This window comes from Anomaloglossus baeobatrachus, chromosome 2, assembly GCF_048569485.1.
Source record: "Anomaloglossus baeobatrachus isolate aAnoBae1 chromosome 2, aAnoBae1.hap1, whole genome shotgun sequence".
Lineage (NCBI taxonomy): Eukaryota > Metazoa > Chordata > Amphibia > Anura > Aromobatidae > Anomaloglossus > Anomaloglossus baeobatrachus.
The window spans coordinates 332,335,249-332,349,731 of record NC_134354.1 but is presented as its reverse complement, the minus strand read 5'-3'; the positions used below and the strand labels follow the sequence as shown (position 1 = coordinate 332,349,731).

The window sequence follows — 14,483 nt, the reverse complement described above, 5'->3', positions numbered from 1 at the left end:
CACTAGGGGGGCTTTTTGTACCAATAACCAGGTCATGAGGTCATGAGCCCCAGAGGAAAAACATCATGGACATTTCCAAAATACTATAAATTTATAGTAGGTGGAAATACCATATTCATAGCAGGATGTAGAAAATTACACAAGATTATATAGCTTTAACTTTTCCATATATTAAAGTCTAAATAGGACTATGCACTAAATTTCTGACCATGGTTTCTTATAAAATAAACATTACAGTAGGAACATGTTGAAGTACACTTTAAAAGGTTATATGCCAGAGCCATGCAGGTGCAACATTCTTTGTATCTCTTACCCATTAACGGGGTGCTGTTACGGTTCTGGGGCTTAGGCGGTGGGACAGGTGGTTGTTTAGGCGCTGATGGTGGAAGCAGGGTTCTAGGTGCAGGTGAAGGTATTGTGTTCACCTGTCGTGTCACAGGCTGGGGTTGTTCTGGTCGCTTTCCCTCACTATGATCCGGAGTTACTGAACTTGAATTTGAGGTGGAAAGTGGTCTTTTTGGAGGAAGAAGTGGCTGCTTTGAGGATTCCCGTAAGGCAAGCGGTTGCTTTGAAGATTCCCTTAACACTTCCTGTGCAGATTCAACTTGAGAATTGGGACGTGGTCCTACTGAATCTAGAAAGAAGATAGTTATGTGCACCAAACTGATAAACACCCCCCCCACCCCAATTGAAAACAAACAAACCCTAAACACACACAACACACACCACACCAGAGGGGCAGCTCGGTGTAACCATTACCTGGTCGACTGGTCCTCTTCATACTTTTTTCATCGTTTCGGGACTCTGTGGGCCCTGGGCTCATATGGCCGTTTCTTAAAGGAGGAGACTCTGATTTCACAGATGTATCTGAGAAATGCAAAGTCAATTAAATTTATGTAGCATCTATATTTTCTTTCAGTCCAATTTATAGCACTAACATAGTTTAGAGTGCACGCATTACTATCAGTACCACCGGGGTTCAAAATCCAAGTTAATTGGCTTCTCCCAAAGTTAAGCTGTTAGTAACATATACTGTATATCACAAAAGTGAGTACACTCCCTTACATTTTTGTAATTTTTTTTTTATATTTGTTTTCATGGGACAACATTGGAGGATGACACTGGGTACTTTACACTGTATCAGTGTACAGCTTTTATAACCGTATAAATTTTATGTGACCTCTAAATAAGACAGCCATCAATGTAAAAACTGCAAACAAAAAAAAAAAAAAAAAAAGTGTCCATATTTTGTGTGGCTACCATTATTTTCCAGCACTGCCTTAACTCTCTTGGGCATGAAGTTCACTGGATCATCTTCCATGCTTCATGACGACATCACAGGGCTGGGAGATGTTAAAGAATTTGCGCTCCTCCACCTTCCGTTTGAGGATGTCTCACAGATGCTCTATGGGGGTAAAGGTGCTAGATCTGAACCCTAGTTTCTTTAGCAAAGCAGTAGTCCTCTTGGAGGGGTGTTTGGGGTCGTTATGTTGGAAAACGGTCCTGCGACCCAGTTTGCGAAGGGAGGAGATCATGCTCTGTTTCAGTAAGTCGAAGTTGGCATTCATAGTTACCTTAATGATCTGTAGCTCTCCACAGCTGGCACCTCTCATGTGGCCCCAAACCACGACAATTCCACCACCATGCTTGACTGTAGGCAAGACACACTTGTTTTTGTACTCCTCACCTGGTTGCCAGCACACACGCTTCACACCATCTGAGTCAAATAAGTTTATCTTGGTCTCATCAGATCACAAAACATGGTTCCAGTAACACACGTCCCTTAGTCTGTCTTCAGCAAACTGTTTGCAGGCTTTTTTGTGCATCATCTTTAGAAGCGTCTTTCTGAGATGACAGCCATGCAGACTTGATTTGATGCAGTGTGCGGCGTATGGTCTGAGCACTGACAGGCTGACCTCCACCTTTTTAACCTCTGTAGCAATACTGGCAGCACTCATACATCTATTTTGAAAAGACAACCTCCGGACAGGATGCTGAGCAGTAAAACTCAACTTCTTTGGTCGACTATGGCGAAGCTTGTTCTGAGTGGAATCTGTATTGTTAAACTGCTGTATGGTCTTGGCCACCATGGTGCAGCTCAGTTTCAGGGTGTTGGCAATCATCTTATAGCCTGGACCATGTTGAACTTCCATTGCCCAGTGAATGTGTGAGGAATAACATCAAATTTAACACATCTGCTTCCTTGTCACACCTATGACTTTGTAACACTAATGAGTCACATAACATCTGTGAGGGAAAATGCCTAATTGGGCACAATTTGGCTATTTTCACTTAGGGGTGGTTCTCACGGTTTCCAGCGGTTTAGTCATTAATGGCTGTGTTGAGTTATTTAGCAGACAAACCAAATTTACGTTGTTGTACAAGCTGTTAGTGACTACTCTATATTGTATTAAAGAATCATATTCAGTGTGGTCCCATACTCAAAGACTTACAAAATAAAGTGATGGGGTGTACTCACTTTTGTGATATATTGAATAAAAAAAAAAAAAAAAAAAAAAAAAATGGATGCATTTGCTACTTGCCTTCAGGTACTTCAGGAACTTCCACCAGAACGCCTCTCTTTATCAGCTCTTCTCTGGGTTTTCTCATAGAGATCTTTCTTTCTAGCACTTTAAAGAACCAAAAACAGAAATAAAAACAATTACTGCAGAATAGACAAAAAAAAAAAAAAATAGAAAACCCCCCAAAAGGAAACGTATCTATATGGGTGGGGCAACACTGCCAACCAAGCACAATGCTTGGTATGGTGTCTGGAAAAAAAAAATCCTTTAAAGGGCTTGTCTAAGTTGTGGGTTCAAGTCTGCAGTCACTGCAGACTTATGAATACTCACATCACACGTGCGCGCGTATACACACACACACACACACACACACACACACACACACACACTTCTCCAGTGCCAAAATCAGTTGGGGTGTGCCAAAATGTGGCTGGAAATATGTAAATTGCATACTTTAAAATCACATGACCACCCGGTCTTGAAACCGGAAAATTCGTACAGCACGCACTTTAAGAATTTTTCTTTAGCATTATCAGTGCTTATCATATTTATTCATTTTTAACTCACAGAAGAGGAGAGTGTACATGTATAGTGCCTTCAATAAAGAATTCAAGCTCTGGGAACTTTCTACATTAAACCCACAAACAAATGTATTTTATAGTGATTTTATGTGAAATGCCAACACAAAAGTAGCAAATACTTGCCTAGTGTAAAAAGAAATTATAAATTCTTTTCTAAATATTTTAAAAATATAAATTATGAAAATTGTGACTTTTTTATTCAGCCCCCTCTAGTCTGATGGCTTTAATTGAAATCCTGAGCGACCATTTGCCTCCAGAAGTCACATTAGAGTTTGCCTGTTCTGTGAAGGCCTCATAGGTTTGTTTGAGGACATTAAGTATCAACCAGCATCATCAAAACCAAAAGAACACACCAGACAGGTCAGGGAAAAGGTTGTGGAGAAGAGTGAAGAAAAATTAAGTTATAAAAAAATTGTCTAAGCACTGACCATCTCATGGTAATCTAAAAATGGAAGTAGTATGGCACAACTGCAAACCTACCAAGACATGGCCGGTCACTTAAATTGACATCCCAAGCAAAGAGAACGCTAATTAGAGAAGCAGCCAAGAGGCTGATGGTCACTCTGGAGGAGATGCGGAGATACACAGCTCAGGTAGGAGAACACTATTAATCACATACTCCACAAGTCTGGCCTTTATGGAAGAGTGGCAAGAAGAAATCCAATTTTTAAAGCAAGCCGTAAAAAGTTATTTTTGCAGTTTGCAAAAAGCCATCTGGTTACACAGCTATGTTGAAAAAGGTGCTCTGGAAAAACGAGACCAAAGTAAAACATTTTGGGATGAATACAAAACGCTATGTGTGGTGGAAAACTAACACTACACATCATCCTGAAAACACTACCTTCACCGTCAGACATGGTGGGGGCAGCATCATTCTGTGGAGAGGCTTTTACACAGCAGGGACAGGTAAGCTGGTCAGCGTTGATGGGAACATTAAGCTAAATACAGGGCAATCCTGAAGGAAAATCTGCTAAGCGCTGCAAAAGAACATGAGACTGGGACATAGGTTCCCCTCCCAGCAGGACAATGACCCCAAACATACTGCATATTCATGTGTTTGCAGTCAAAGACCTAAATCCCACTGAGAATTTGCAATAAGACTTGAAAACTGCTGTTCACAAACGCCTTCATCCAATCTTCCAGGCAAGGCTGCTTTCACATCAGCTTTTTTCTGACGGACATCAATAAAACGTAAAATGCATCTGACCGGATCCTTTACAAATGCGCTATAATTTAAATGCATTTTCAATGGAATAGCATTAAGATGCGTTTGCATGCTTCATATAGCGGATTCGTTGATTTGCATTTTTTTACCTTGTTTACAAAGTACTACTTGTTGAGTTTTTGAAGTGCGTCCAAATACTGCATGTCACCGGATCCTGACTGTACAGCACGCAACCACTTGTGAACGGTGGTATGATGATCGACAGGATCCTGTTAGTTCTATTGAGCATGCTCAGAAACCAGCCTGGCGTCATCACAGAGTCAGTCTCTCGCTCCTCCCGATCACAGTCCATACCCCCGAAAAACGCTGATGTGAAAGCAGCCTAAGGCTATATTCACACAGGGCTTTTTTGGTAATGTTTGCTGTGTTTTTTAGCTGCAGATTTGCCTTGTTTTATGCAAATCCATGCTGATAAAAAGCTGCTTTTTACAGTGCCAGCAAAGTCTATGAGATTTCTGAAAACACACACACACACACACACACACACACACACACACACACACACACACACACACACACACACACACACACACACACCTTTTTTTCCTCACTGTCGTCAAATACCTGTGTTTTTGGTCAGGTTTTTAAAGAATGAGCATGTCATTTCTTTGCTGCGTTTTTTCATTGATACAACCCATTTTGTAGAAAAAAAAGCAGCGAATTCGCACCAAATCTGTAGCAAAAACACCACTGAAAAAAACGGATGAAAAATGCACGAAAATTCGCAGATGACTCACAGGAGATTTCATGCCGCACGATCAAGTTTTGTTCTGGAAAAAAACCAAAAAAGCCCTGTGTGAACATAGCCTAAGGCTATTTTTTTTTCACAGAAGCCTAGGCAAAAAGTCGAGCCTCTGGATGTGCAAAGCTGATAGACACATACCTTAAAAGATCTGCAGTAGTAATTGCAGCGAAAGGTGGTCCTATTAGGCTATTCACATACTGCATCTTTTCTAACCACAAAGTTGGAAACGCACAAAAAACTCACCCGTAGCAAAAACGCATAAAAAAGAATCGACGTGCTGCATCTTCAAAACCGCAGCCAAGATGTAGCCAAAAAAAAGATGCCGTGTGGACAGCAAAATAGAAATCTCATACTTTGTTGCGGGAAGGAAATACATGCATTTAGCTGCATATTTGTGACCTCAAAAATGCACCAAAAAACGCAGTAAAAGATGCAGTGTGTGAACATAGCCAAAGAATTGACTCAGGGGTCTGAACACATCACATTTTTCATACGGATATACTTTGTGTTGGTATATCATAAAAACCCAATACACCCACAAACCTAAATGTAGTTTAACATGAAAAAAATGTGGAAAGTTCACAAGCTATGAATACTTTTTCAAGGCACTGTAATGGCAATGGTAACTGTGAAAGGTTGGGAGACAGATCAAGACAGAGACTAATTAATTCATATTTTCAACGACCTGGTGTTCTATGCAATGCAAAGTACCATCCAGGCCTGCATTTTAGGTAGTGGCAGGGTCCCATAGGTGTGTTATTACCAAAACATGAATGTAGCTTCTTGCTATGGCATGCTGTATTACGTTACATCATTAGGACACTCCTTAAAAACTGCATGTTTGTGATAATACAATACGTAATCTATGCACTTTTACAACTACCTTCTGAAGTCTCGCGAAAGGTATCACTGCTCTTCCTCTTCCTCCATTTCCAAGGTTTGAAGAACTTTCCTATCCCAGAGAACTTGCTCTTTCTTTTGGTGGGTGGAGTCGGTGGAGCTGGGGGCACCATAGGAGGATCCCCCTCCTCAGCTATAAAGTAGAGAAAAATACAACATAAACCTAAATAACTATTTTTATGTGCATTAATAAAAACACGGTTTCTAAAGTACATCTTCACCTTAGGTGAAAGTCTGCATTCACTTTGAGTGTCGAGGATTCCCCATTGTGTCAGGAAAGTAGGTGATTAGCGTACTTCTGGCTAGAACGCGCTAGTGGGCGCAGACTATCTCAATGCAGTTGTATTAAGCAAAGCTACGCCCCTAGTCGGGCTCTGGATGGGAGTATGCATATAGCATACCTGACTGCCGTTCCCACCGACGAATCCTCACAGTGTACGATGCATGCGTTGGGAGGATTCACAAGTCTGCGGTCACACAGAGCGATTGCAGACTTTTCATTCTAGACCAGACCGCTCCTTTAATGTACAGTGCCTTTATCGAGCATATCCGGTTCTTAAAAATAAAATAGCGCTAATAAAATAAGCCCCACTATTGTTTTTATTCCGATATCACTAGCAATTGGAGTATCCCAGGGTTAAACAGATGGGGAGCCCTCTGTCATCCCACTGCTGTCATGGTGTCAATACAAAGTGTTTCAATGCAAACTACAACTTCTCCACACAAAAAAAGCCCTCACACAGCTCAAACTGGAAAACAAAATGTTAAAGGGCTGCTCCGCTACATTTATAATGATGATCCATCCCATAAGATGTGCTGGTATTATACTGATGACATCTTATGAACAGGTTATCAGTATAAGATTGCCACACCCACTGATAAGCAGCCCTTAAAGGGAACCGGTCACCGGATGTTCATAATACTTACCTAACGGTCGGTGTGGAGCAGACTGGTTGGATGGGTGTCTCCATTCTCCGGGTCCCGCGCCTCCTCTTTCAGCCATCTTAGTCCTTCTTCTGAAGCTAGTGTGGATGATGCATCCTACGTCATGCACACAGGATACAAGATACAACCAGCAACAGCGCTGATGCGCTTGCATACCCTGTACATTATCCGCAAGGCATCATCTCCTATACACCAGTGCTACAGTGCACCTCATCTTTCACCCTCCAGTCACCCACTGTACAGCAACTTTTGATTAAGACCTGGGTGGGTCGAAACGTCTGTCGTGTTTCTTTGTTAACCTTCGAAAGGCTGCATAATTTTACAACGTTAACAGCGACCCCTTATCTAGGAAGGGGGTGGAGATATTTTATTGAAATTTGGGCAATATATTCTGGACCAAAACTGCAGAGATGTCACGAAATTTCAGCCCTCTACGGCTTTTGGAAAAAAAAAATGTATTGCAATTTTAAAACGGAATAGTTACAATTGTACCTATTCAGCCGGACAAAGGTTAAATAAAAAAAATTTCAATTTGCATCACAACTATTGAGTGCAGTGAATTCATTTGATATATGCACACAGGCTGACATTGAGGTCCCACGCATGCGCACTACAATACTGATCTGCCATACTTGAGGCAGATGAAAGTGCGCCTGCGCCGGATCTCAATGCCAGCCTGTGCGCATGACGTAGGACATGTCATCCACACTAGCTTCAGAAGGAGGACAAAGATGGCCGAAAGAGGAGGCGCGGGACCCGGTGTTACAGCCATTACTATTTACCGCTGCAAAATACCGCAATGCTTATACAAGGCACGTCAATGCCTGATGTCAACAAGGACATGGTTATTACTGCACTCCCATGACATTAGTTCAATGATGAAAACGGACAGGCTTCCTGAAAACACCCTCCCCTCCACCCGGAGAGAGCTCCTGTTCACAATGCACTCCATGGAGAAAAAGCTGCAGCAATCTTTTTGTAATGACAGAATTAAGCCTGTTGACGTTAGGGCTTTTTTTTACAACTTGCTCCGCTGCTAGCCATCACAATTTATGTACTTATGACATGAACAAATAAAATCTAAACTAGATTAAAATAAGTGAATAGCTCATATTGAACCCCAATACTTAAATATCTTTTGAAATGAAAACACTTACACATTGTGAAACTGCCACTTAGCGCTATGTATATAGTCACCTTTATGAAATTTTGCATCATTTTTTTTTTCTTCAAATGCATAAAATGTGACTCAAAATAGAAAATAAGATAAGACACATCACACTGAAATGTGCAGTTAATACACACCACGTTACCTCAGATGGCACTTTTTTTCCCATTAAAATATAGAATTAGCCCTTTTTTCTCATTTTCAGAAGGAATAATTGGAGAAGATACAGTCCACAATTTGTTACCAATTTCTGCCCAGAACAGCACACCTTCAAAACAGGGGCGCCATTGGCTTTGGGAGTGTGAATTGTGCTGGATTGATTTTTACTCTCAATATCACATTTGCAGAGCCCCTAAGGCAGGGGTGGGGAAACGTTTCTGTGAAGCGCCATTTGGATATTTAGAACCTCATTGGGGTCATACAAAAATATCAATTTGAAAATGATCTTGCTATACTTGGCCAGACCATTAAAGAAGTTGTCCAGTTACCAAAACGGATTTTTTTTTTCTCTCATAAATCTTGCTGATATGTGCCTCTCCACATATCTATTATGTTATTTCAGCAATATTACCTTTTATCGTGCTCTAGCAGTACATCCTCATTTCTGGCTCTGATGGGTTAGGCTGCTTTCACACCTCCGGTTTCTGCAATGCGGCACAATCCGGCACTTTGCAGGAAAATCGCAACTTTTTTTTTGCTGCCGGTTACGTTTTTCCTGCATAGACTTTAATTAGTGCCGCATGGCATTGCGTTCCATCCGGTTTTTGCCACATGCGGCAGATTTAGCCGATGCGGCGGCCGGATGGAACGTTGCCTGGCACGTTTTTTCGTGCGGCAAAAAAAAAAACCGCATCGCGCCTCATCCGGCCAATGCGGCGCATTTTTCAATGCATGCCTATGGCGGCCGGATGCGGCAAAAACCATAGACACCAAACATGTATAGGTTTACTTGTATCTAAGGGGTTAAAAAAAATTCACAAGCTTGTCCAATAAAAGTGGCGTACGTTTTGAGCCATTTTCCGAAACCCGTAGAGTTCTCATTTTTTGGGATCTATGGCTCAGTGACAGCTTATTTTTTGCATCTTGAGCTGACATTTCTAAATGGTACCATTTTTCCACAGATGCTACGTTTTGATCGCCTGTTATTGCATTTTGCGTAAAACTTGCAGCGACCAAAAAAACATAATTTTGGCGTTTGGTAAACGGCATAGTGACAAAAAAATTCCAATCAGATTAATTGATTTTATATTTTGATAGATCGGGCATTTCTGAACGCGGCGATATCAAATATGTGTATATTTATTTATTTTTTAACCCTTTAATTTTCAATGGGGGGAAAGGGGGGTGATTTGAACTTTTAGGGGTTTTTTTAAAACTTTTTTTTTTTACTTTTTTCTTTAAATTTTACTAGTCCCCCTAGGGGGCTATAGAGATCAGCAATCCGATCGCTCTTATCTATCTGCTAATCACAGCTATACAGCTGTAAACAGCAGATACAGTCACTTCCTGTTTCCCTCTGCTCCGGGCCAAGGGAAAACGAAAGTGAAACATCATGGCTGCAGGCGTCAGCACATGACCCTGTGCTACGATGGCAACCACCGAAAGTCACGTGATCACTCACGTGACTTCCGGTGGGGGCGGCGGTAAGTGAAAATCTTCACTACGCGTATATACATCTCGCTGCCAGACTTTGGCAGCGAGATGTAAGGGGTTAAGGTTACGGGTGGAATGCGATTCCACTCGTAACATGCAGGCACACGTCAGCTGTTGAAAACAGCTGATATGTGTGCCGATCAACACCGCCTGCCCGCGGCAGGGGGCGGGGCTTAACGGGACACGCTCCATGATGGATATATCAGTCCGTGGTCGTGAAGGGGTTAATAGCAAAAATTCTGATGACAGGTTCCCTTTAAAGAGGTTGTCCCCTGCTTTCATACTGATGGCCAATCCTTAGGATAGATCATCAATGTCTGATCGGCAAGGGACCAACAACCCGCATCCCCCGCCAATCAGCTGTTGTCGGTCCCAGCGGCGGTAGCAGGCAGCCGGAAATGCTCAATTCTGGAGCTGCTCCGTTTTCTGATAGTGGCTACAGCTGGGTACTGCACATCCACCTGCCATTCAGATCAATAGGAGGGGGATGTGCAGTACATGGCAGTGGCCGATATCAGAAGACGGAGAAGTGCCGAAACTGAGCATTTCCGGGTGCCTGCTGCTGCCGGGACCGAAAACAGCTGATTAGTGGGGGTGCTGGGTGTTGGACCCAGGCCAATCAAACATTGATGGCCTGTCCTTAGGATAGGACATCAATATAAGGGGTACTTCTCACATAGCGAGATCGCTGCTGAGTCACGGTTTTTGTGACGCAACAGTGACCTCATTAGCTATCTCGCTGTGTGTGACACTGAGCAGCGATCTGGCCCCTGCTGTGAAATCGCTGCTCATTACACACTGCTCTGGTTCATTTTTTGGACGTTGCTCTCCCGCTGTGAAGCACACATCGCTGTGTTTCACAGCGAGAGAGCAACGATCTGAATGTACAGGGAACCGGCGGTAAGCTGTAACCAAGGTAAATATCAGGTAACCAAGCGAAGCCTTTTGCTTGGTTACCTGATATTTACCTTGGTTACTAGTGTCTGCCGCTCTCAGGCTGCCAGTGCCGGCTCCCTGCACACGTAGCCGGAGTACACATCGGGTAAATAAGCAAAGCGGTTTGCTTATTAACCCGATGTGTACTCTGGCTAGGAGTGCAGGGAGCCAGCGCTAAGCGGTGTGCACTGGTAACCAAGGTAAATATCGGGTAACCAAGGGAAGTGCTTTGCTTGGTTACCCGATATTTACCTTAGTTACCAAGCGCAGCATCGCTTCCACGCATGGCTGCTGGCTGGGGGCTGGTCACTGGTCGCTGGTGAGATCTGCCTGATTGACAGCTCACCAGCGACGCACCAGCGATCTTAACCAGGTCAGATCGCTGGTGGGATCGCTGGAGCGTTGCTAAAGTGACGGTACCCTAAGAGTACTGGACAACCCTTTTAAAAGCCACAAGCGGTTATTCAAAAAAAAAAAAAAAAAAGTGTCCAGAATGGCTGAACATTAAAAAACAAAAAAAAAAACCCCCAAAAAACAACAAAATAAAAAACAGTAAAGTGTAAACCAACTTTCTATTTAAAAGCACTATCTGACAATACCCATTTATGAAAATGGAAATCATAGTATCAGAGTCTCCCTTCAACCTTAAAAACTATAAGTCCATCTAGTTCAACCTGTAGCCTAATATGTTAATCCAGAGGAAGGCAAAAAAAACCCCAATGTGGCAAACAAGTTCCAATGGGGAAAAAATTTCCTTCCTGACTCCACATCCGGCAATCAGACTAGTTCCCTGGATCAATACCCTGTCATAAAATCTAATATACATAACTGGTAATATTAAATTTTTCAAGAAAGGCATCCAGGCTCTGCTTAAATGTTAGTAGTGAATCACTCATTACAACATCATGCGGCAGAGAGTAGCCATGTAATACTTGACTGGCATGGTTTGGTTTACTTGCATACCTTCAGTCAATAGATGCCTCTACAAATAACTGCATCATGTACTTGATAGCACAAGCTGGATAGCTGCCTTTGTGTGGAAACCTGTCACAATGTGTTACACAATGCAGGGAGTGTACAGCACTTAATTAAGGGATTTAACCCTGCAATACCCAGTCTGATGAATATAATAATATTAAATCCGGAAAAGCAAGTAATTTCTGGGTGTAAAGCATGAGGCTTGAGTATTGCACTGCAGATAACAGACAGGTGCTTATTAAATAGAACAATGAAAATATAGAGAAATTGATGTCATTGAATATCAGCAGATACACACACAAATTGAATACTGGTATACATAAACATAAACACACACACACACACACACACACACACACACACACAGGTAACAATGTTTTCAACTTCTGACTTTCAGGGTCCATATCTCACAATTCATGACAGCTTTGAGCATGAGACTACCTTCATTTTATAGGCAATCATCTTATGCTAAATTTGTAGGTCAAATTTATGTATATGATTAGTTATGCAGATTCTTGTCATGTCACTACATTGATAATGTTTTGCTCCTAAAAGAAAAAAAATCTAAAATTTAAATTTTTATTATATTAGTATTTTTTTAAATATCCTTTGGCTTTCAACACTGTCAGAATCCTTCTGGGCATGCTTTAGATCAGAGTCAAGCAAGTCTCGACCAAAATCTGATCCAAAGTATCTACACATTCACAATGTTGGTGCATACTGATCAACTCACTTTGGTATGTATACAGCTTCTCTTCATCTCTACCCACAATTGTTTAATTGGGTTCCGATACGGGGACTTTGGGGGCCAATCCAGTGACTAATTCATGGTCATTGAACCATTTCTTTGCCAATCTCAACGTATGCTTCAGGTTGTTGTCCTGCTGGAACAATGTTGTCATTTGCATACCCATAGTATTCAAGTGTACAAGGTAACTCATTTTGTAGCATACTAGCATACCGTATTTTCCAGACTATAAGACGCACTTTTTCCCCCCCAAATGTTGAGGGAAAGTGCGGGGTGTGTCTTATAGTCTGAATGTAGGGCATGGCTGCGGGGAATAGGGGTGCTGCGGTGGAGCGGGTCATCGGCAACATGCGTAGGCTGTAGCAGTGCCTGCCGTGACCACCTGGGCCCGCTCATTTCATATGCACGCATCCTTCTGCCCATCATTTCTCAGTGCTGAAGCCGGCGCTGACAGGTGGGCGGGGTGTGTGTGTGTGTGATGATCCCTGGCAACTACAGCCTGGAGTGATCATGTGCGGCTGTATTCACTGCTCCCTGCGCATCATCATCATCAGCGTGGGGGGCAGTGAATAAGTACGGTATACTCACCCATCACTGTTTCCTTCAGCATCGCGATGTCCTCCGGTCTGCCAGCCCGCTGTTTGTGGAGAGTGCGCACAGCGATAACGTCATCGCTGTGCGCACCGCTAGTCTCCACACACATCAGCGGGCCGGCAGACAGGAGGACATCGCGATGCCGCTGGTGTGAGGAAAGGAGTATAAACGTTTATTTTATTTGTGTGCCACAGGATGCAGGCCATATACCAGGATGAGGGTATTTATCAGGATGAGGGCATATACCACGATGGGGGTATAATATGAGCAGGATGGGGGTATATAGCAGGAAGGAGGTATATAACAGGATGAGGGCATATAGCAGGATGACGGCTATACCAGGATGGCGGTATATAGCAGGATGGCGGCTATACCAGGATGAGGGATATAGGTATCTATATCTATATATACGTATACACACACACACGGATGGGGATTACATACAAGGCAGGAGGATCATTACCAAGATGGGGTACCTTAGTAGAGAATTTGGGGACATTACTACCACCCCCCCCCCCCCATAATAGTGGCAGCAGCAGATCCTCGCCCCATAAGATTTTATGACACCATAGTGTGTCATGACCACATTTTTTGCTTAAAATTTTATTTTCCTATTTTTCTCCTCTAAAACCAGGGTGCGTCTTATAGTCCGAAAAATACGGTAAACAGTTGTGCTCAAAAGTGTACATACTCCTGCAGATTTTTTGTTTTCTGAATATGAATATCACAATCTTTTTTCCCCATTCAAGGTTAGTGGTTAGTTGAAGCCATTTATTGTCAGATTACTGTGTTTTCTATTTTTAAATCATAATGACAACCAAAAACATCTAAATGACCCTGATGAAAAGTTCACATACCCTGGTGATTTTGGTCTGATAACATGCACAGAAGTTGACACAAATGGGTTTGAATGGCTATTAAAAGGTAACATCCTCACCTGTGACCTGTTTGCTAGTTATCAGTGTGTGTGCGTAAAAGCTAAGTGAGTTTCTGGGATCCAGACAGACTCTTGCCTCTTTCATCCAGCCACTCACTGACGTTTCTGGATAGTGAGTAAAAGAATTGTCAACTGATCTACAGGGAAAGATAGTTGAACTGTATAAAACAGGAAAGGGATACAAAAAGATATCAAAAAGAATTGATAATGCCAGTCAGCAGTGTTCAAACTGATTTAAAAATGGATAATCAGGGACTCTGTAAAAACCAAACCATGATCAGGTAGACCAACAAACATTTCAGCCTCAACTGCCATGAAAATGGTTTGTGATGCAAAGAAAAACCCACAAATAACATCAGCTGAAATAGATGTCTCACTGAAAACTTGGGTATGGCTGTTTCAAGATGCACAATAAGGAGACACTTGCATGGTCTAGTCGCTACAAGAAAGTCATTGCTGCGCAAATGCCACAAAGTATCTTGCCTACAATACACAAACAGCACAGAGACAAGCCTCCAAACTTCTGTAACAAGGTAATTTGGAGCGATGAG

The 14,483-nt window shown here is 42.4% G+C and overlaps 1 protein-coding gene across 4 annotated transcripts in view; it reads right to left on the bottom strand.

The window, feature by feature from the left end:
* Positions 1-14,483, bottom strand: part of PHACTR4 (phosphatase and actin regulator 4) — a 133,291-nt gene that overhangs the window by 28,694 nt on the left and 90,114 nt on the right. For 3 of the 4 annotated variants that reach the window (XM_075335926.1, XM_075335929.1, XM_075335928.1), the window contains 4 exons: positions 5,954-6,106; positions 2,544-2,630; positions 760-867; positions 314-634 (listed from right to left, as the gene is read on the bottom strand). In XM_075335926.1, the coding sequence (XP_075192041.1) occupies positions 314-634; positions 760-867; positions 2,544-2,630; positions 5,954-6,106 (669 nt within the window). The remainder of the gene's footprint in view (positions 1-313; positions 635-759; positions 868-2,543; positions 2,631-5,953; positions 6,107-14,483) is intronic. The other variant, XM_075335927.1, reaches the window with a different exon arrangement.